The sequence below is a fragment of the Pan paniscus genome, chromosome X (genome assembly GCF_029289425.2).
Source record: "Pan paniscus chromosome X, NHGRI_mPanPan1-v2.0_pri, whole genome shotgun sequence".
NCBI lineage: Eukaryota > Metazoa > Chordata > Mammalia > Primates > Hominidae > Pan > Pan paniscus.
The window spans coordinates 129813173-129837117 of NC_073272.2; the positions used below are offsets into that span (position 1 = coordinate 129813173).

General features: G+C 44.0%; 1 protein-coding gene across 2 annotated transcripts; it reads left to right on the forward strand.

The window, feature by feature from the left end:
* The first annotated feature begins 9417 nt into the window (after window positions 1-9417).
* RBMX2 (RNA binding motif protein X-linked 2) lies at window positions 9418-20498 on the forward strand. 2 transcript variants are annotated; one of them, XM_003846082.4, is made up of 6 exons: window positions 9418-9530; window positions 9750-9865; window positions 11285-11336; window positions 16407-16536; window positions 18502-18679; window positions 19518-20498. In XM_003846082.4, the coding sequence occupies exons 1-6, from the start codon at window positions 9526-9528 to the stop codon at window positions 20003-20005; spliced, it is 969 nt and encodes a 322-aa protein (XP_003846130.2). In that variant the 5' UTR covers window positions 9418-9525; the 3' UTR covers window positions 20006-20498. The 2 variants fall into 2 exon arrangements, with proteins under 2 accessions (XP_003846130.2, XP_034805668.1); XM_034949777.3 differs by lacking the exons at window positions 9418-9530; window positions 9750-9865; window positions 11285-11336 and adding an exon at window positions 11435-11528.
* Window positions 20499-23945: the final 3447 nt, after the last annotated feature.

The following is a 23945-nucleotide window of genomic DNA, read 5'->3' on the forward strand; positions in this document are numbered from 1 at the left end:
CATGGAAAATGAGGCTCATTTTACCCTGAGCCCAAGGAAATGTATAAATCTGGACTCATGTGTACCTCTCCATTTATCTTATCACTCCTGCTTTCCATTCCTGCTATTGCCTCTTTCATTCAGTACTTTATTATCTTTCATCTGCACTATTACTGTAGCCTTCTAACCACTCATCCTGTCACCCCACACAAACATTGCCTACACAGCAGGTTTATGGAGTGCCTATTCTATGTTAGTTACTATGATAGGAAAGAGCTTTTCATACATTCAATAACATGTTGTGAGCTATGGGTTATTATCTCATCTCCATTTCATAAGTGAAGAAGCTGAGGCTTGGAGAGATAAAGGGACCTGCCCAAGGTGACCCAACTAGAAAGGGGTGGCAGAGCTGGGATTTGGAATCCAGTTCTCCTTACTCCTGGTCCAATGGTCTTTTTGGTATTCCATGTTGCAGAAGCCTGGGTGTGGTAGGCTGAATAATGCCCCCTGCATAGATGTCCATATCCTAATCCCTGGAGCCTATGAATACATGACCTTACTTGGCAAAAGCTAGTTTGCAGATGTGATTAAGCTGAGGATCTTGAGATGGAGAGATTATCCTGGATTTTTCCTGTGAACCCAGTGATACCATCCCTGTGAGCCCAGTGTTATAAGGGCCCTTACAACAGGGAGTCAGGAGATCAGAGTGGGCAGTTTTGGAGATGTGATGACAGATGCCAGTGGTTGGAGTGATGCAAGGAAGGGATCACATGCCAAGGATTCAAGAGGCCTCTGGAAGTCAGAAAAGGCAAGGCAAGGAATCCTGTCCTAGAGCCTCCAGAAGGAATCAGCCCTGCCAACACTCTGACTTTAGCCCAGTGAAACTGATTTCAGACTTCTGACCTCGAGAACTGGAAGATAATAGATTTGTGTTGTTTTAAGCCACAAAGTTTGGGGTAATTTGTTACAGCGGCAATAGGAAATTAATACATTGGTTTCAAGGGTTAGTATGTGGAGACAATTCAAAAACTAGGTCCTGGTTATATTGCTGCTTGGCGGTGGTTACTGCCCAAGAGGCATTTGGTTGCAATACTACAAGTGTTCCTACATAGCCAGGAAACAGCAGCATTGTTGGCCTGAGATGCCAAAATGCCAGTGGCCAGGAAGCCCAGCAGAGGGCACACTCTGCAGGGAGAAAGTAATCCTTGGAAAGGCTCTGCTCCTGTTTAGCTGGATAAATAGGACACTTTTCGCACTTCTGGGTTGCTCTGAATTTGTTGCATCTTATCTGGGATTCATGCAAGCCAGAGTAGCTCTTCAGGGACCTAGCATGGTCCCTGAAGACATTTTCATTTGTCACTCAGGACTCAGAACCTTCTTGCTCCATTAAAAAAAGGATTTATATAGTTACAACTAGTAGGCTGAAATCCTTCCGTCCCCTGCAGAATAGAGTTGAGTAAAAACACACATACCTTTTTGGCCGATGTCCATGGCTTGTGGAATGGGGTGGGGTGAGGGGAGAAAATATATATTCAATTAATGTTTCTAGCTTTTTTCATTGCAAATCTTTCTTGAAGTGTATTCTTCAAGAAAGACACCAGTCAGGGGGTCATGCTAGGCTGAGTTTTATATAGCAGCCCTCCAACTCTCAGAAAGCGATTTCCACCTTTTTCCTAAGGAAGAACTGGTTTCGTTCACTAGGGGGTAAGATTTGTGGGTTGCAGAAGGGGTCAGGGGGTTTGTAACAATGGCTGGGAGTATTTGGAATGTGAAAAGAATATAATATTATTATTAATATTAGTAACATTCACCTCTTATCACAATCCTTGCAAGATCTCTAAGAGGTGATATTATCACCATTTCATAACTTGGGAAGGCTACCACAAAAAAGTTAATTGAAGCTAATTAAATTGCCCAAGTTTCTATACCTAGCAAGTGGTAGAACTGGGATTTGAACTCAGGTCTGCCAAGCTCTATGTGTCCCACCTGTTCTCTCCAGAATGTAAGTTGCTGACCAGAGATGGAATGCAAGCTGTGTGGCATCATCCTATAGCCTTGAAAACCTGCATCCACCCTCAAAAAGGATGCCACCTCCTGCCATTCCAGGGTAGAATGCTGCCAGCCTTCATGCAACATCATTGTGATTTGAGCCAAGACAGACCCATCCTGTGCTTCTTCTCTAGAAGCTTAGCATTGTCCGTCAGCTTGTCCCCGAGCACTCATGTGCTCTGGTCTTTACAGTGTCATGTCTCAGTGATCTGGCTTCTTTGAGCTGTGGCCCACTCATTCCTTTCCCTAATTTGTAGACCATCTCCTATACCCTGGATCAGTGTTTCATCTAGCACTCCCGGTAACTGGCTTCTTCACCTCAGGCAACAGAGCACCCCAGGAAAACTCTGGCTCAGAACAGTGAAAATGAATAAGAGGAGGGTAAAAGCTGCCCGTGCAAGGAATCTTTTGGAGAACAGGGAGTGGGCACTAGTCATTGGCTTGGGAGGACTGACCTACCTAAGTGAAATTGCGATGACCATTTGGGAACTCTTGCTCTAGGTAGGTTCCTGTTATCCCTGAAAAATACTTTTACATTCAGCTCCAGTTAGATCTGCCCAGTGCTACTTCTCCTCCCACCAGGTCTGATTGTCCCATTTGGTTCAGTCCAGCCAGCATGCCCTTTAGGCCCGCATGCCAATGGGAACTTCACATTATGAATTTAGAGTAAATGTGATTTGTGATTACAGGTGGGTTCTACCAGAACTAGAGTCATATGCTCCTCCAGCACTTTTTTTCTCTACTTTCTCCCTTTCTTCCCTGGAACTAGATTCTGCTTTTTAATCAGCTCATCAAGAATCTTGGCAGCTTCTGAAAGTTGTGCTGCTTGAGGTATGGAAAATCGCTGCATTGGCTTAGGCAGTGGAGGAAAGGTGAACAATAACAGGCAGGTGGTAAAAGACATCTGTTGTGCGTCTTTTAGAAGTCATACTAACCCCTGGAGGCAACTTGGCCTCCTCCTCCTCAAGAGTTTGGGATTCTTTTTCCAATCCCTCAAGAGTCTACATAAGCATCAGATTGCTGGGAGCAAGCAGCTGTGCTGAGCCATGGGGGAGCTCAAGGCAGCGCAACTGTGCTTTCAATTTATCTATCTCTGACTCACATAACTCACGAGAATTCTACTACAACACCTGCTTGCTAAGCTTTGCAAACTGCTCTCAGTTATCTGACGGTAATTCATAGGTAATCATTAGATGCTCTAAATCAATTGTCCTTAGCTATTGTTTTTGAACTATGGAACTATTTTAGAATCTTATGGGAGCTATGGACTTTCTAAAAATGCACATGTTCACATGTAAACACATCGTACACACAAATTCAGGGTCCTCACAGACTCCCTAAAGATCATGCATGTATCTTAAGTCAATATCCCTGGAAGAGTTGATAAGATCTTCTGTTAATACAATGCATCATTTCTTATTTTCTTATTCCCAGGCAACCTACAATTAAGGAACAGACTTTATAAACACATACACTTAATCTTCTTTCTTAACACAAGGAAAGTATGGCCCACATCCATTCTTTTAGACTTGTGTTTTGCTTCCATCCGACACTTAAGTCTTCAGCATGGGAGAAGGTAAGTACACGATGGCATGCTGGTTAGATTTATGGGTCCTCTCAAATCAGTTTTCCTGATGGTGATGTTGTTTTGGATCAATTGAAATAAGTGGGTGAAAACATTGAAAAATTAAAGGTGCTTCTACCAAGAGAACTTTTCTGCAGTGTTTGACAATAATGATCACCTTTCACTCCCTTTTACTTTAATATAATTTTGTGTTTTTTTTAGAGACAGGGTCTTGCCCTGTCACCCAGGGTGGTGTGCAGTGGCACAATCACAGCTCTCTGCAGCTTCATCCTCCTGGGCCCAAGTGATCCTCCCACCTCAACCTCCCAAGTAGCTAGGACTATAGGCTCACACCACCATGCCTGGATTTTTTTTTTATTTTTTGTAGAAATGGGGGCCTCACTATGTTGCCCAGGTTGGTCCCGAATGCCTAACCTCAAGCAAACCTCCCACCTTGGCCTCTAAAAGTGTTGGGATTACAGATGTGAACAACCGGGCCCCTCCCCTTTTCTTTTAGAATACACGTTCTCCTGCTTTTTCATCTTCCTCTGTCATCCTCCTTCTCAGTCTCCTTTATTGACTCCTCCAGTATTTTTAACTGATTTACCAATTGAATTCATTAGTTTTCTTCCAAACCAGTCTTCTTGCCTGTTTTACCTTAGCAAAGTGTGTCACACCCAATTAGTGTCTCAAGCTGGAAACCTAAGCATCATCCTTAGATGTTTCCTCACTACCCACATCTACTTGAATCAGCATGTTGTGGCTATGAAATCTGTTGAATTTGTTTGCTCCTGCTCATCACAGCCAACTGGTATCCTAACTGATCTCCCAGCATCAAGACTTGCATGCCTTCAATCCATCCCCCACACTGGTTCCAAAGTGATGAAAGAGAAAATTGACCATGTCACTCCCAGGCTCAAAGAAACATGCTCGGATTATGTTTTTGTCCCCACATATATGTTTTCCTTATAGGGTGAGCATGTTCACCTTTATATTCTCAGCACCTAAAGCAGTGTCTGCCTATAGCAAGTCCTCAACAAAAGTGGTCAGCTGGTTGACTGGTTGAATGACTGAATGATTAAGCTATATGATCACTTCTCATTGCCTACTAGCTAGAATCAGAACTTCTTGGCTTCATCTACAAGGCCCTTAACAAAATGGCCAGAACTCTTCCATCCTTATCTTCAGCCATTACCACTCTGCCCCATCCCATCCCCTGGTCACATCATATGCTTTTCACACTTTGATGCTTTTGCCTCTGGTGGTTCCACTGCTTGAAATGCTGTTTCTGTGTGGTACCCATCCTGCGTCTTCCATCTACATGTGACTGCCTTCAAGGCCAAGCTCAACAGTCACCTGACTCTATGTGACTTTCCCTGACAATCTACTTTCCACCCCCAGCTTCCTCTGACCCCCAGCATCAGAATTAATTATCCCTCAGCTGGTTCTAAAGGTATTTCACTCATACATTCAATACGACATTCATCACCTTGAATACAAAGTACTTATTTATATCTGTAACTATCTTGTAACACCGTGAGCTGCTCAAGGGCAGGTACTGGGTCATGTGGTCTTATTCACTGTAGTATCCCCAGCATCTAGGCCAGTGTCTGGGCACTGACAAACAAAGGATGTGCCTTTATGTTGGTGTCATGTGTGTTCTTATTTATTTTTATTTAAAATACATTTTTTTTTTTTTAGTTTGGAACAATACCAGCATGGAACACCATCTTCTTTGCTGGAGACAAATCACCATCATCCGTCGTCTGATTTATTGTAGAGCTTCCAAACTGGTCTTCCTGCTTCTACTGTAGGCACCCCCTGCCCCCTCCCTGGTCTGTTATCAACACAGCAGCTAAGGTGAACCTACTAAAATGTACATCAGATCAAAGTTCTTTAGTGACTCCCTACCTCACATTGAGTAAATTCCAAAGCCAGTACCCAGCATGGCCATGTTTGATCTGTTCTCCTTACCTCAACTTATCCTGTGTATAGGGGTTAAGAGTGCAGACTTTGGAGCTATATGACCTGGATTCAAATCCTGGTTCTACCATTTACCAGCTGTGTGACCTAGGGCAAGCAACCTAACCTCTCTGTGCCTCTCTTTTCTCATTTACCAAGTGAGGATAATAATATCTGCTTCATAGGGTTGTTGCAAGAAGTAAATGAATTTATACATGTAAAGTACCTAGAACAGTGTCAGGTACATGGTAGGTACTAAGTAAGATTTTCTCAAATAAACAAAAATCTATCATTCTCCCCCTTGCCTACTCCTCTCCAGCCACACTGGCCTCCTTTCTGTTTCTGAAATACACTCAAAAGAGTGTCTCAGAACAATATTGTTTTACCAGACACTCACATGGCTTCCTCGCTGTCTTCCTGTGGTGGCACACGCCTGTAGTCCCAGCTACTTGGGAGGCTGAGGCAGGAGAATTGCTTGAACCTGGGAGGCGGAGGTTGCAGTGAGCCAAGATTGCACTACTGCACTACAGTCTGCGCGACAGAGTGAGACTCTGTCTCAAAAAATAAATAAATAAATAAATAAAAATAAAAATAAAAATAAAAAAAGGAAAATTCTAACCATATAGAAATGAACAAAGGGAAAATAAAATAAAGTCTTCTCTACCCCTACCCTCATCTGTTTTCCTAAAGGTAATCATAGTTGTGTGATTTTTCAATTTCATTAACCAGTAAGTATATTGGTTGCATTCTATGTATATAGGAAAATGTTCGAGGCTTGAGGTTCTGAGGGGCTTATAAATGCAGATCCTTTACCTTCCAGGATTTCATGGTCTTTATGGGAGAAGAACATAAAGGAGTTCTGTAGTGTTACAGAGTTCAGAAGTGAGAGCCATCACTGTGGGCACATAAGATCAGGAAAGGTTTCCTGCATGATGAATGACTTGTTGGGGGCTTGGGGCTTGGGCAGATTTCAGTGAGAGAGAGGAGGGTGGTCCAGGGCTATGAGGCTCTCTCAGCAGAGGTGCCTAGGTGGGATGATGAAAGGGGCCTTCGAGGGAATGGATAGAAGTGGAGCCTGGCTTAAGTTGAGTTTTTTAGTGGGGGAGCAGTGACAGAAGAGAATGGAGAGTAGGGGCTGGGGCAGCTAGAAGAGTACTGAAAGAGCTAGGAGGCATGTACTAATGGCTCAGATAGGACTGTGACTGGAAGAGACACATTTTATAGATACTTCAATAGTACAATTGTTAGGACTTGGTGAGTGAATGGATATGTTGAGGTGAAGAATAGGGAAGACTGAAATATGAAACCCATGTTTTTGAGTATGGGCAACCAGGAAAATGGTGATAATATTGCCCAAAATAGGGAAGTCTGGAGGAAAAACTGTTTGGGGGTGTGGTGTGGTGGTGGGAAGTCGGGAGATGACTCTGGCTAGATAGTTCAGCCTTTCCTTGAATGTGGGGACTGCCTTTGACTACCTTAGCATTACCCTCAGAAGCTAGAACTAAATACTGCATAGAATATTTTCTAAATGGATGCTATTGGTGGAGATCACTTATAGCCACCTTGGATGCCAAACCCTCGTTCTACTTTCAGATGTTAGGTTCAGAGGGTCCTCTGCATCCCCACCTCTTTTCAACTCAGACTTATGGATATCTCTAGGCATCATCTTACCTACCAATTCCTGCCAAATGCAAGTACATCTATGGAAAATCCGACTTCCTTGCTTCGTTATTTACTTCAGGATCTCCTAGGGTGATCAACCATCATGGTTTGTTCTGGGGTTGCCAATTTTAGCTCCAAAAGTCAGAAGTCTCAGAAACCTCTCAGTTCCAGGAAAACTGGAGCAATATTCAGCTCTCTCACCTTCAGAATACCTCTGCTGAACCTACCAGCTGCATAGTAATAATAGCCTTCTCATGTTCTCAATCTAAATTGGTCTTATTCTACTCTTTTGCTCCAGCTTCTCTCGGAACACTGATGACTAATCCCCAGGTATAGTCTTAACTCTCTCATTTCACAGCCATTTGAAGAAGTCAGCAAGATAATGCTGCATGCTAGTTTACCACTCTGCAATGGCTACTTCAACCCACAACTAAGCAACCTGAGATTCCTAGGAGCAGATAAACTCCATGTGCAATCTGTCACTGTTTAGCTTTCATTGCCAAGATAATTTTACAAAGTTAATGAATAGCTGGGTTGGAATGGGGAGGGGGGAACAGACACAGAATGAATGAGGAGGAACTGTCATTGGTGGGCAGCCTCTGTTCTCCTTCTTGGCAGGACATTGGTTACATGGTGGGCCACTTGAGGGTACAGTTGTTATCATCATCAAAATGCTTTTATGAAGGACCTAATATCTGGTGCTCTGAGTTAGGCCGCACAGCTCTGGACTTTCACTTTTAGAACATCATAGTCCAAGAGCAGGTATTGCTGTGGACACGTGCAAAATGGATTCAAACTGTCAATATGGGTTAAATCACATATTATACATTAATAATCTCTTCCACTGGTTTCTAGATATTTCTGGTTGAAATCTATCAAGCAAATATATCTTGTCCCCTTAATTATAATATTAGCTCCTTGAAGGCAGAGGACCCACCCTGATACTCCTGTCTACAGACCTTAGCTGTACAGGACAAATCTAGATGTTCAGTAAGGACTGATTAAATCAACCTGACCTGACGGGTGCAGGTAGAATACCTTTCAAGTTAATTTATTCCTTTGAGCCTCATTTCTTCCTCTACAAAATGAGGGTGGAAATTTTTTTCTTTTCTTTCTTTTTTTTTTTTAAATAAAAAGGAGTCTCACTCTGCTGCCCAGGCTAGAGTGCAGTGGTGTGATCTCAGCTCACTGCAATCTCTGCCTCCCAGGTTCAAGTGATTCTCCTGCCTCAGCCCCCTGAGTAGCTGAGATTACAGGCGTGTGACACCATGCCTGGCTAATTTTTGTATTTTTAGTAGAGACAGAGTTTCACCATCTTGGCCAGGCTGGTCTTGAACTCCCGACTTCAGGTGCTCCACCCGCCTTAGCCTCCCAAAGTGTTGGGATGACAGGCATGAGCCACCACACCTGGCCCCCCTTTTTTCCCCTTTATTTTAGAGACAGGGTCTTGCTATGTTGACCAGGATGGTCTCGAACTCCTGAGCTCAAGCAATCCTCCTATCTCAGCTTCCCAAAGTGCTGGGATTACAGGCTGAGCTGCTGTGCCCGGCTAGGGATTGTAATTTTCTCTGCTTTATTGGGTTGTTGTGAGGGTGGAGAGACAATACATGTAAATTTCTTAGTACATACTCTAGCATCGTATAGTACATCATCTGCTCAATTGTTAGCTATTAATTTAACAATATTAATTTCTGCCTCCTGCTCAACTAGGAGAGAGCCTATGGAAAAGAGTAAGGGCAGCAGCTCTCATGCAAATGTGTAGGTATTCGATTCAGCCTATAGAGGCACACTGGTCTGTTGCCTATGTATTGGGATAAGGACAACAGAAGATTTACCTTTTCACCTATCTTCTTCACTTTTCTGCCATGACAGGGATGCTTTGATGGGTCTGTGCGTTAGCAACTGACTAGGAGCGAAGGTCCAAGTGGGACTCTGGACTGGGAGCGAGGGCTGAGACTAAAGTCGCCACATCAGGCTGCTTGTTCCGTTCACTCAGCAAATATTTATAGCTAATCTAACCAGTTTCAGATATCGTTCAAGAGCTGGGGGTCCTGCAACAGCCCAGGCTTGTGCCTTTACCCCATTTCACAGAGAAGAAAAAGCGAAAAACTAGAGAAAAACCACCTCTCCAAGAGGTAACCGCACGCAGCGCGGAAGGCTGCTAGTGCGCAGGCGCCAAGCCCCGGTACGCCCCGGCTCTTCCGGCGCGAGGTCACCGGATCGACTGGCCACTGGCGCCGGGGCCGCGCATGCGCTGCGCTGCCTTTCCCGGGCGCTGATTCCTGAGTGCTGAGCCCGAACCCGAGGAGATGAAGTAAGGCGTCAGCTTCCTTTTGAGGAAGGAGCAGCGGGCCACTGGGGGTGGTCCACCGGGGCTGGTGTGGTAGAGCGTCTGCGGGGCCGAGGGGCGGGAGCGGCGCGGGGACTGGAACAGCTCGTCCCCTAGTTTTGCTCTTCCTCAGCTCCGGCCGGTTCGCACTTACTTGTCTGCTTTTCTGCCTACCCTCCCCACCCCCCCCCCGCCACCGTGAAGCCCTTTAACTAAGGTGAAGCTGATCAACGAGCTGAATGAACGAGAGGTCCAGCTTGGGGTGGCCGATAAGGTGTCCTGGCACTCCGAGTACAAGGACAGCGCCTGGATCTTCCTGGGTGAGGGCCACATCTTTCTTCCGCAGTGCTCTCCAGATTCTCCTGCTCGGTTTCCGACTATTTCGGCATTTTCACCCTTCACTCCTGCTTACATTCATCGCCCACCTTCATATCCATCTGCTGTCTGCCCGGGAATCCGTGTTACATCTCTTTTCTGCCCCATTTTTAGTTTTCCTTCCCTGCCAAATCAGTGCTCATGAGAGTTACTGTTTGCCATTTGCTGTGCTAAGGTTCAGGGACTGTTGTTATTTCTCTCTCACCCTCTGACCCATTATACTGCTGAGGAAATTGGGGTGCAGAGAAGTTAAGGGACTTCCTTAAGGTCACATCGCTAGTAAGCGCAACAGGCAGAACTATAGCATTCTAGAACTCATGGTCTTAGCCACAGCTCCATATTGCTACCACCACCCTCCCCCATTCCCCTTCCCTTCCAGAATTCACTTTGCTCCTCTAGCTCCTGCTTTCTAGTCCATGGCCACGTTACCATTACTGTATTCACTTTATATCACAATCAGTAATTGTACAAGTTTGATGCTTCAAAGAGGTTATTGTACCAAACATTGTGCTAAGCACTTTATATACATCGTTTTATTTAACTCTTATAATAATCTTGCGAGTTACATGCTAATATCCCCATCTTACAAATGAGGAAATAAATATTTGGAGGGGAAATTATTCCCTAGGAAATGCTTAACAGTGTCTTTATAACCTTTGTCTATGTGTAGGTGGGGTTAATCATGACATATGTAGACTGATTTTGTATCATAGCTGTAAATTTGTGGGTAATGAGCAGATGAATTCAACATGTTTGTGGAAGCAGAGGTTTGTGATGGAAACTATCTGCTTTGTCCATAGGATTTTGGGTGGCAGGAGGACTGAGTGATCAGATTAGTTTCGTTAGTGGTGACCCCGACTTCCACTCAAAATTAATTACTCCTTTTCCTGTACTACTGGCACCTTACATGTACTTCTGTCATTGAGTCAGACTTAATTTCTTTCTTTCTTTCTTTTTTTTGAGCTGGAGTTTCACTCTTGTCGCCCAGGCTGGAGTGCAATGGCACGATCTCGGCGCACTACAACCTCTGCCTCCTGGGTTCAAGCGGGTCTCCTGCTTCAGCCTCCTGAGTAGCTGGGATTACAGGTGCCCACCACCTCACCTGGCTAATTTTTTTTTGTATTTTTAGTAGAGCCGGGGTTTCGCCATGTTGGACAGGCTGGTCTCGAACACCTGACCTCAGGTGATCCACCCGCCTCAGCCTCCCAAAGTGTTGGGATTACAGGCGTGAGCCACGGTGCCCAGCCCAGACTTGATTTCTTTAAGGGCAGGGCCTATTGCTTACTGTTTCCACCCCTAGTGCGTGGTATGTAGTAAACACTTGGTAAATGTTGGTGGAACTGAAACGTGGTTTTCTCTTCTAGGAGGGCTTCCTTATGAACTGACTGAAGGGGACATCATCTGTGTGTTCTCACAGTAAGTGTCCTTTCATTTCCTGCCTCCTGAGTCGACAGAGTACTTTGTTTCTGTAATACATTTTGTGGCATCACAAAAACCACTTATTTTCACTCTAGGCTGAATGGCATCCCTGCATGGGGAGGGCTGGAGCTTCTGTTCTAGATCAGTCCCAGGACATGGTTCCAGAATGTTCTGTGGGAGATCCAAGAGGTTTGTTAATTTGGGAGGGCATCTTGGGGATCCTAGTCTATTTCTGTTGTTTTTCACTGAGGCTTGTTCAGCCTGGGCCTAGACTGGAACAGACTGGACTCCTTGGGCTCTTGCAAACTAGGGGTAACCCATGGTCACAGGGCCCTTCTGGCCCTTACCTGTGTGGCGTCATATGATTGGGGTAAAGCACAGAGGAATTGGGGTAAAAAACAGAAGGTCGTAGTTTGCTTTCTTTGTTTCTCTATGAGTGTAAGGTTAGTGAGCAAAGGCAATCTCTGCCTGGAGGCTGAGAATCACAGCCCGAAGGGAACAAGAATGAATAGGAGACCTGTATATTCTTCATTCTGCTGAGGTGTTAGCAGCAGCATTTCGTGGGAGAGGGTGTTGACAGCTCATACTGGTAGTAGCAGCTGGTAGGAGAGGGGCTGGGCAGCTGGCCTGCAACCCCAGAGCTAAACAGCACAGTTAGTCCACAGGGCCAGAGGACCTTGGCACAGGTGCAGAGGACCACTACGTTTGGGTTTTGTAGGCCTTGGAAGCATAGTACTGTTTCAGAGAAGTTGGACAGCATGTACAGGTAGCGGACCATGGCAAAAGGGACTGACCAAGCGAACACAGGTAGCATACACTGGCAGAGGGATTGCTATGGGACCATCCATGGACAGAGGGCCCTGGCCAAGTGGTTGAGCCACTTATGGGGCAGCAAGACATGGGAAAGGAATTGGGCAATACCCGTGAGAAGAAGGCTGTGATAGAGAACCTGGGCAACCCACACAGGTGGAGGGCCCTGGCAGGGACAAAGATTGCTTCCTCCAACTTCTGGATGTTGGGAAGTTCACAGCAGGTGCAGCCTATAATTTCTACCCCTTTGTGGTACTTCTACTCAGCCTTCCATCTTGGAGCTGTTCTACTTGCATTAAGTAATGATGAGCTAACGTGTGCATGTTTGTTTATTCTAATTATCTATTCTCTATTCTGGTTACGCACATTGCTCTCCATGAAGATTGCCTTTGCCGCTGATAACAGTGCCTTTCAAAAAACTACTTTGTTGGCTGGGTGCGGTGGCTCACGCTTGTAATCCCAGCACTTTGGGAGGCTGAGGTGGGCGGATCACCTGAGGTCAGGAGTTTGAGACCAGCATGGCCAACATGGGGAAACCCTGTCTCTACTAAAAATACAAAAATTAGCCAGGCATGGTGGTGCGCGCCTGTAATCCCAGCTACTCGGGAGGTTGAGGCAGGAGAATTGCTTGAATCCGGGAGGTGGAGGTTGCAGTGAGCCAGGATTGCGCCATTGCACTCCAGCCTGGGGGACAGAGCAAGACTCCCCCATCTCAAAAAAAAAGAAAAAAGAAAAAAAACTACTTTGTTTTCTGATTTTGGAAGGTAATATATAGTCATTATAGAACATTTGGCAAAATAAAGTATAAAGAAGAAAATAGAACATACTCTTAAGGAAAACCTTAATGTTTTGGCATATCTCTTTATCATTTTTAAAAAGATGTTGGACATTATTTCCAATGGTTTGCTATTATGAATTATACTGCAATGTACATTATAGTATATAAATTTTTGTATGCATCCCTCATGGTCGCTTTAGTGAAAGAGGAATATGGATCAATATGTTAGCATTTTAAAGATGTTTTATAAACATTGCCAAATTGCTCTCCAAAAGGTTGTACCAATTTCCACACTCATTAGAATGCCCATTTTTCTGAATCCTGATTAACAGTGACTATTTTAAAAAATATTTGCCAAAGGGCTTCTCATTATTAGTTTGCTTTGCCTTTATTTCATCATCAGTGAGGTTGAACATCTGTTTATAGATTTGCAGCCCATTATTTTTCTTTGTAAATTGTCTATTCATATCCTTTGCCAACTTTCTTCTACAAGTATTTTCCTTATTTTCTTGTTGATTTTACATGAGCCCTTCATGTATGAAGGATATTAACTCTTTGCTATAGTACTTTGTTGTGTATTGTATTACAGGTTGAATATCCCTTATCCAAAATGCTTGGGGCCAGGCACGGTGGCTCACGCCTGTAATCCTAGCACATTGGGAGGCCGAGGCAGGTGGATTGCCTGAGCTCAGGAGTTTGAGACCAGCCTGGGCCATGTGGTGAAACCCCATCTCTACTAAAATACAAAAAGTAGCCAGGTGTGGTGGTGGGTGCCTGTAGTCCCAGCTACTCTGGAGGCCAAGGCAGGAGAATCACTTGAATCGGGAAGGTGGAGGTTGCAGTGAGCTGAGATAGTACCATTGCACTCCAGCCTGGGCAACAGAGTGAGACTCTGTCTCCAAAAAAAAAAAAAAAGAACAAAATGCTTGGGACCAGAGGACCAGAAGTGTTTCCAATTTGCATAAATGTAATGAGCTATCTTGGGGCTGGGACCCAGATCTAAACATAAAATTCATTTATGTTTCATATACACCTTATACACATAGACTGAGGGTAATTTTATACCCTCAATATTTTCAGTAATTTTGTGTGTGAAACAAAGTTTGTGTACATTGAACCATCAGAAATTAAAGGTGTCAGATATGGAATTTTCCACTTGTGATACCATGTTGGTGCTTAAAATATTTCAGACTTTGGAGCATTTTGAATTTTGGATTTTCAGATTAGGGATGCTCAGCCTGTACTATGGACTTATTTTTTCTTAATTTGATATGTTATACTTATCATTATTCTTTCTTGATGCTCAGATTTTCCCTATTTGAGGGTCAACATGAGTTCCTTCAAGCCAGTGCCTGTATTCTTTTTTTTTTTTTTAATTCTTGTTTTGAAATAATTTCAGGCTTAATACAGGAACATTATCAAATGGCATAAAGAATACCTGTATCTCCTTCACCCAGATCCCCCAGCTGTTAGCATTTTAATTTAGTTGATTGTTCTGAGAAAGGGCCTTGCTCTGACACCCACACTGGAGTGCAGTGTTAAGACCGTAGCTCACTGTAGCCTTGAGCTCTTGGGCTACTGTCATATGTAATCTACAGAAAGGTAGTGTTACTTCCTTTTTTCATTTCTTGTATCTGTTTTATCTAATTGCATTGGCCTATACCTCCAATTTAGTATTAAATAGTTCCTAAACTTAGTTGAATTGGCTCTAGTATTTCTCATTAAGTAGGATGCTGGATTTTGGGCTGAAGTGTATGTATGTGATTATGTAACATATCTATCAATTCCTATTTTCTTTTTATGACTTTATTTTTAAATTTATAAACCTCTAACTTACCTGGAATTTATCTTTTTGTAAGGCGTAAGGTAGTTTGTTTTTCTAATGTTTTTTCTTTTTTTTTTTTTTGAAACAGGGTCTCTCTTGCTCAGGTTTGGAGTGCAGTGGCATGATCCTAGCTCACTGCAGCCTCGAACTCCTGGGCTCAAGTGATCCGCCCCACGCACCCTCCTGAATGACTGGGACTACAGGTGCACACTATGCCTGGCTAATTAAAAAAATTTTTTTTTGTAGAGACAGGGGTCTGGCCGTATTGTCCAGGCTGGTCTCAAACTCCTGGCATCAAGTGATCCTATGGCCTCGGCTTCCCAAAGTGCTGGTATTATGCACGTGAGCCACCGTGCCTGATCTTTTTTTTCTATTTCCTTTTTGTTTTCCTATTTCTATCTTCCTTTTTGTTTGTTTGCTTTTTTTAGAGACAGGGTCTTGTTCTGTTGCCCAGGCTGGTCTCGAACTACTGGCCTCAATCCTCCTGCCTCCCAAAGTGCTGGTATTACAGGTGTGAGCCACCATGCCTGGCCTTTTTTTTTCTATTTAATTCTGCCTTCTTGTTTGTTTGTTTGTTTGTTTTAGAGACAGGATCTTGTTCTGTTGCCCAGGCTAGTCTTGAACTGCTGGCCTCAAACAGCCCTCCCACCTTGGCCTCCCAAAATGCTGGGATTACAGGCATGAGCCACCATGCCGAGCCTAATTTCTGCTTTTATCTCTATTAACTGCCATCTGCTTTCATTAGGTTTGCTTTCTTCCTTTATGTTCATCCTTTCTCTTCACAATAAAATTCTTTTAAAATTACAAATTTTCCTGAGTATGACGTTAGCCACATTTCATAAGTTTTGGTATATATTCTCATTTTTGCTATTTTCTAAATAGTCTGCCATTTATTTGTTTTTAATTTTGCTTCGTCTTCTCTTTCATGCTGTTGTTAGGAGAGTAGCTTTCAAGTTCTAGTTAGGTAACATTTTTTTTATTTAAAATATCATTTCCAGCTTTATAACATTATAACTGGAAACATGATCTGTTCTGTTTTTTGTAGTATAATTATTGAGGTTTACATTGAGACCTAATCCATAGTCAATTTTAATACATGCTTCATGGATTCTTGAAAATGTCATCTTGTAGGATTCAAAGATATCTATGTATCTAATAGTCCTACATTAATATTTGTTATTATAACAGAGTAATTATTAATTAATCTGATTTTAGTTTATTTCTGTCCACTTTGTGCATGATAAACTTCAAAGTGATGTGTTAAATTCTCCCATAACTTTCTCTATTAGTTTCTTTTTGCATTTCGAATAGCTTTTTTAATTAAAATTTTTGATTTCTTAATTGGCTCATAACGTTTTCCTGGCTTATACCTTTGTTGTGTATTTAGGCCTTTTTCAGTGTAAAATAATCTTCTTAGTCTCATGTGATATTTTTATTTTGGCCTTGAATTAGTCTTTGCTCTGGATATTGCCACCCATTTTTTAATTGGGGGTTCCTGTTCTTGTCTGACTTTTTCTTTGCAACCTTTCTATGTCATCTTGTTCTAGATGCATCTCTTGTATACACTATATTATTTGAATTTTGTTTTATTACCTTATCTGCATGTTTTTGCCTTTTAAGTCAACAGTGTCTTACTCTTTTATAAAATAAATAGATATGGGGAGATTGTTAACATTAATCTCGTGCGGGACAAGAAAACTGGGAAATCCAAAGGATTCTGTTTCCTCTGCTATGAAGACCAGAGGAGCACAATTCTGGCCGTCGACAATTTTAATGGGATCAAGGTGAGTGTGCTTATTAAGCAGGTTGGTTGGACTTTTTCCCCATGTATAGGGGTTTCGTTTTCTACCTGGTTCCCGCAGACACAAGGGCAGCACTTGTGAGCTTGGTGTGTTGCGGGGCTGCAGAGATGTGGAGACACTGGTCAAGAAGAGATTCCAGGAAATAATTCTGTTGGCTCATGGTCCTGCAGGACTTGCTTCTTTTCCCCATGTGTTAACAAACCATCTCCCCAGGAGCATAGGCACCAGGCCTGCCTCTCATCCAGGCCTCTGTTTTTCACCTTTCTTTTATTGTCTACTGTCATCTCTGGTGTACTGGAGGATGAAGAGACTAGCAAACATTGCTCTTCCATATTGTTGTGTGTTGGGGGTTTTGGGCTTCATCATGGCCTCATAATCTAGTACATAGCCATGTATGTCTGTCATATATCTCCAGTGACCTAGCATATTGGGCCCTAGAAATTCTCTAGTTAAAATCTGATGGCAGATTCTACAAAAGTAATTTCATCCTGAAATTTTCTCCCCCCAGTTCCCTCTCATTTCCACTGTCATAAGTGAGGCACTGAGTTCTTAGAAGGAGATAGCGCAAGTCAGGCTTATTGATGCTCCATGTGGTTGCTGCACTCATTTAGGAAAAGAGCTGCAGTTGAAATGAACAGTGTCACAGAGTTGGTGGGGGGAGGCTTGAGTTGGAGAGTTTGTCACTGATTCACGAGTATGGAATAGCTGGAGATTATAGAACAGAGTGGAACAAGGTTCTAGGCTTGATGTTTAAGGAAGCCAGCAGTCAGAGGGCATCACTGTAAAAGGAAGGTTTTCCAAAGTGTTTCAAAATGGAGAAGAGGATACATGAGAGAAGCCACTCAGGCTTCAAGGTAAAAATAAAAATCTGCTCTTGTATTGGAACAATAAAAGCCAAACTTTAAATTTTGGATGACTTTGCCTAGGGAGTAAGTCTGTATCTGCCTAAAAATAGAATATTTTTATTTTAAGTGAGGTGTTAATTTTTTGGGGGGTGGGGGAGGGGGACAGGGTCTCACTCTGTTGCCCTGGTTGGAGTGCAGTGGCGTGGTCTTGGATCACCACAACCTCTGTTGCCTGGGTTCAAGTGATTCTCCTGTCTCAGCCTCCTGAGTAGCTGGAATTACAGGTGTGCGCCACCATGCCCGGCAAATTTTTGTATTTTTAGTAGAGATGGGGTATCACCATATTGGCCAGGCTGGTCTCGTACTTCTGACCTCAAGTGATCCACCCGCTTTGGCCTCCTAAAGTGCTGGGATTACAGGTGTGAGCCACTGCGCCCGGCCAGAGGGGTTAATATTTTGTTGTTGTTCATCTGGAGAGATGTGATTCGTTGTGCAAGAATCAGCGTGAGCTGATTGTTCCAGTATGGTGGGGCTAGAGCAAGGTGTGAGGGCTTAAGAAAAAAGCAAGTGCCCTTTTCTTGATTCCTTTCTCCCTCCAAACTATTGGTCTGACTTTGCCTCCTAATTACTGGGTAGAGAAAGCAGTTGTAGCATTAAGCTAGATTTCAAGAATTCCTTCTAGTTGCCAGACCTTCCTAGGGTATGTTTCACTGTAAACTTAGGTTACAGATCAAGGGTGATTCATTGTGTATCTAAATCTCAGTCTTCCCTGATGCTTGTGCTTTGAGGTAGTTTTCCTAGTCTTTTTCATTTTATGGCACATACAGAACATGAAGATATTTGTATGCTGCCCCAGAGTAAAGTGATGAGGCTGCTGGTACAACTGCCCCAGGCCTCATCTGGCTGCACTGAGAGCTGAGTGTATTAATATTTAGGTGTACATGCTATGACACACCAGTTGGACAGGTCTGCTTTAGTGACAGAATTTAACAAGAAGGTAAAGGATGTAGTTCAAATCATGGTTCTCTGTAGCTTGTGTTCAAATAGTTTGACAGTTTGGTATGAGGGCTGTCTTCACTGAAGCATCGCCTGTCTTGCTTAGATCAAAGGAAGAACTATCCGAGTGGATCATGTGTCTAACTATCGGGCTCCTAAGGACTCAGAAGAAATGGACGATGTGACCAGACAGCTCCAGGAGAAGGGCTGTGGGGCTCGTACCCCCTCACCAAGTTTGTCTGAGAGCTCTGAAGATGAAAAACCAACAAAAAAGCACAAAAAAGGTAAAGCATTAAGACTTAAGAGAAGATTCTGGGTGGTCTTAATGTCTGCTCTTCCTTGCATTCACTGATAGTTGATAATCAACTCAAGTGTGAAAGGGGAAGGTGTGGGGAAGCATAGTTTAATTGGGGAAGCAGGGAGTATCAGTGGAAGGCTGGTGCTATGGGCAGAATTGTGTCTCTCCCCAAGTTAATATGGTGAAATCCTAACCCTCAGCACCTCAGAATGCGACTGTATTTGGAGATAAGGTCTTTGAAGAGGTAACTCAGGATGGGAATTACCTTGTACAGCCACTTGACATATCAAAGGTGACAGACATCCAAGTTGGCTTCTCGGAGGCACTCTCCTGGAGGCCTAGACAGTGGCTGCTTCATGCTGCTGCCAAGGTTGTTCTCCTTATGCACATTCCCCACTTCCTAGCATGTGAAAGTTTCTGTCGCCCAGGCTGGAGTGCAGTGGCACGATCTCGGCTCACTGCAAGCTCCGTCTCCCGAGTTCATGCCATTCTCCTGCCTCAGCCTTCTGAGTAGCTGGGACTAGAAGCACCCGCCACCACACCCGGCTAATTTTTTTTTTTTTTTTTTTTTAGTAGAGACGGGGTTTCACCGTGTTAGCCAGGATGGTCTTGATCTCCTGACCTCGTGATCCGCCCGTCTCGGCCTCCCAAAGTGCTGGGATTACAGGCGTGAGCCACCGCACCCGGCTGTGAATGTTTTTGAACTGTAGCACCTGTGGTTGATGTAACGTATTCAGAAAAGAAAGGTGCTTTTTTTTTTTTTTAAGGGAGTTCTTTATTTTTTTCCCTTTTCTTATTTACTGCTTCTTTCTTTTATTCTCCAGACAAAAAGGAAAAAAAGAAAAAAAAGAAAGAAAAAGAGAAAGCCGACCGGGAGGTACAGGCAGAGCAACCATCCTCTTCGTCACCCAGACACAAGACAGTAAAGGAAAAGGATGACACTGGCCCTAAGAAGCACAGCAGCAAGAACTCAGAGAGAGCTCAGAAGTCAGAGCCCAGGGAGGGGCAGAAGCTCCCCAAATCCAGGACGGCCTACTCTGGTGGAGCAGAGGACCTAGAGAGGGAGCTGAAGAAGGAGAAACCCAAGCACGAGCACAAGTCCTCAAGCAGGAGGGAGGCAAGAGAAGAAAAGACCAGGATTAGGGACAGAGGGCGGAGCTCAGATGCACATTCTAGCTGGTATAATGGGCGTTCTGAAGGGCGTAGTTATAGAAGTAGAAGTAGGAGCCGAGATAAATCCCATAGGCATAAAAGGGCCCGACGCTCCCGGGAGCGGGAGTCTTCGAATCCCAGTGACCGTTGGCGTCACTGAAGACTTCAGCTGCACAGTAGATTTGGAAATAATTATGTTTTTTAAATGCAGTCAAATTCAGTTGGGTGGTTACTATTTTTGTATCTAAAACTTCTGGGGCTGGATTCTTTTAATCCCTTGACTATTTAGAGTCATTGGGAGGGCTGCAGTTTCAACAGCTAGATATCCTGGATATTGTTTGCACCATCCATTGTCCCTGTACCAGAGTATGTATCCTGAACTTTGGTTCATAAATATGGCTCTTGAACCCATAGACCCCAGTTGAAGATGGAATTTTCAGGAAAGGGAAAATACTAGATAATTCTAGAATTCTAGTCTTCGTGTTAGATGTTTATAGCCCAGCATCTTGGGACCTTTCCAGTTACTAGGTTTGGATAGCTTGATGTGAACGAATGGGATAGGATTTTTAAAATCTGCCAGCTCCATGCCCAAACCCTCCTGTTTGCAGAACTTTTTAATGTCTTTTCTTTTTCATTAAAACTTTTTTGTTTGATATGCCTCTTTCCACATTTTTTCCTTGCAATGTATTTATTATTTATTTGTATTTAGGTGAAATTCACATAACATAAAGTTAACCATTTTAAAGGGAACAATTCAGTGGCATTTGGTACTGAACATCCACAGTGTTGTGTAACCATTGCCTCTGTCTAGTTCCAAAACATTTTTTATCATCCCAAAATGAAACCCTGTAGCCATTAAACAAGAACTCCCCGTTTCCTCCCTCCTCCCTGTCCCTAGCAACCACCAATCGACTTCCTGTTTATGGGTTTGCCTATTCTGGATCTTTCATAAAAATGGAATTACACAATTGTGGCCTTTTGTGTCTGGCTTCTTTCACTTAGTGTAGGGGTTTTTTTTTTTTTTTTTTTTAATTTGAGATGGAGTCTCACTCTGTCGCCCAGACTGGAGTGCATTGGTGCAATCTCAGCTCACTGCAACCTTTGCCTCCTGGGTTCAAGCCATTCTCCTGCCTCAACCTCCTGAGTAGCTGGGATTACAGGCATGCACCACCACACCTAGCTTATTTTTGTATTTTGGTAGAGATGGGGTTTCACCGTGTTGGCCAGGCTGGTCTTGAGCTCCTGACCTCAAGTGATCTGCCTGCCTTGGCCTCCCAAAGTTCTGGGATTACAGGCGTGTGCCACCACACCTGGCCTAATGTAGTGTTTTTGAGGTCCATCCACATTGTAGCATGTATCAGTACTTCATTCCTTTTTATGGCTGTATCATATCCCATTGTATTGATAGAGCACATTTTGTTTATGCACTCATCAGTGAGTGGACATGTGGGTTGTTTCTACTTTTTGGCTAGCCAGCTTCCTTTTTGTATTCCAGACATACCAGGCTACCTTTTAGCCTTTGTCCTCTTTTCAAGTAGCCACTGTTGGTGGGATGGGAACCCTTTGCCATCTTCATTGTCTGTCCTGGTCTGCCTGGCAGTTCCTTCTTATTTTGAGTTTTAGCTTTCTCCTTTATCTATCAGTCTCTTAACGAGTTTGGTAGGAACTAGGTCACAGGACCTTTAATAAATACTCCCTGGTAAATTATTAAAGGTTGAGTTTCTGACCCTGCAAAATGAAAGACCAGAGCTTTAATAGTGAGTGCACTAAGTTGGACTTCCCTTTGTGTTAATTTGGACCCTCGGTTAGACATGCAGGAGAGTTGGAGAGTTTGTGGGGGATGTAGTGGGGGAGGGTCGAGGAGTCTGGGAAAGCTGTCAGACTATGATACAGATCTAACCTCTGGAGAAGAAATAGGAAGGAAGGGTGGGTAGGAAAAGTCTTGTGCAGTTCTAAGATGGTTTCAGCTAGACCAAAGTGAGTTGAGCCAGAGTCACCTGTCAGAGGAGCCCTGCTACATCAGCCATCATAAGCAGTTCATGCTATTGCCTCTTGGCCTCCATCTCAGCCATCGTGGCTGCTGTGCTCATGTGCCCATTATGCCATTGCTGTGGTAGCCAGTGACAAAGGCCTGTGAACCGGGTTAAGTCATTTCGTCTGCTTGCTTTTATATGTGGCAAGGAATTGGATCACACAATTATGAGGGCTGGTTAGGCAAGCCTAAAATTCATGAAACAAGAGCTGACACTGGTGGGATTTCTTCAGGGAAATCTGTTTTCCTCTTGAGGCTTTCAACTGATTGGTTGAGGCCCACCCACAGTATCAATGGTAATCATTACTTAACTGATCGTAGATGTTAACCAAATCTACAAAATCCACTACTCCCCCGTTATCAACGGGATACGTTCCAAGACCCCCAGTGGATGCCTGAAACTGGCTAATGCTGAACCCTACATATACTATGTTTTTTCTGTACATATATATGATAAAGTTTAAATTATAAATGAGGTACAGTAACAATAACAGCAAAACAACAGTTATAACAATATACTGTAATAAAAGTCATGTGAATGTGGTGTTTCTCAAAATATCTCACGTATGTGATATTTTCCGACAACGGTTAACCACAGGTAACTGAAACCACAGATAAGGGGGGATTACTGTACCTTCACAGCAACACCGAGTAGCGTTTGATTGAGCAACTGCGTACTATAACCTATGCCGAGTTGACACACAACAGTAACCATCACAGTTTACTATCTTGTCTGTGGAGGGGTTCGGGGGAGCAGCTTCAGAGGTTTCCACATGGCCTTCCTCACTATGACAGCTCTCACTCCAACAGACCAAGGAGCCGTTTCCACATGGCCTTCCTCACTATGACAGCTCTCACTCCAATAGACAAAGGAGCCCTGGGGGCATTCATTACTCCTACTGCCAGGTCAATTCCAGTTACACACTTAGGGCTAGGAAATGATCACTGGCTGGGTCAGCAGCAGGCCCACCGTGAATCCTGTTTTGGCCAGAATTTCAGTTATCACTTGGCCTCCATAAGCCCCCAGTCTAACCAGGGCCGTGATGATGCTTCCTGTCTCTAGGTATCAGTCAACTTAGATCTTGGGTCCAGTGTTCCGCCAAATGTTTGAGTATTCTCTCCCCAGTGTACATATACCCAAGTAAGTGGCTGTAGGTCCCTTTGGGGAAGTACTGGGCAAATCATTGCATACTAACCATTGTCCTTCCCAGGGATCCAGCCACCTCTTTCCAGACCTGAAAACTGGCTGAAGTATGGCAGCTAAGCAAGAAAGTAGGACTTTTTATTGGGGCAAGCTCCCTTAGCCTCCTGCTCCTCCACTCCTCTTCAGCTTGTAGATAGGGAGCAACACGCTTTTTGACTTGCTCCTAGGGACACCATGTTCCATTAGCCATCTCCAGAACTCCCTGAAGGTAAAGCCCCCATGGCTGTCCTTCAGACCTTGTGGTTTGCTCTGGTATTTGTGGCCTCCTGCCTTCTGGAGGTTAAGCACCTCTGTCTGGTGTCTCTTACTCTGGGGCCCCATCATCCCCTTTGACACTGATGAGCACAGCTCTGTGATGGTCTCTCACTGTCAGCCTTGGCGTGCAGAGGTGGCCACCTCTGAACTTAATGATGCTGGTGTCCCTCTCACCAGTGCCTTCCTGCTGACCTCAGTGCATGAGGTCTCCCCTGCCCCCCCATGGAATACTGTCTTCTGGTGGGCTTTTGACTTCATGTAATCTGTCCACCCCAGCATGCCCACTTCCCTTCATTCCTTCCTCTGCCATCTGCCAGGGCAGCTTAGGTGTTTCTACTTGGCCCAGCATTGGCCATTGCTTTCACTGGGCCTTTGAGATCCATCTTATTAGAGGCTGCTCACCCGCTGTGGGCCTTGCCAGGAGGTTAAATTGTATATCCTGAGAAAGGGCTCCCAAGTCTGAAGTTTTGCTTTTCTGGCTCTCTTGATATAGTACCTGTGAAATCCAAACCCAATACTTCCTTGACTTCTGCTAGCCTATGCCAGCTAATTTTTGCAGCTCTTTGGTGTATGTTCCCTCCTTTATTAGGGCCAGTACTTTCTTAGCCA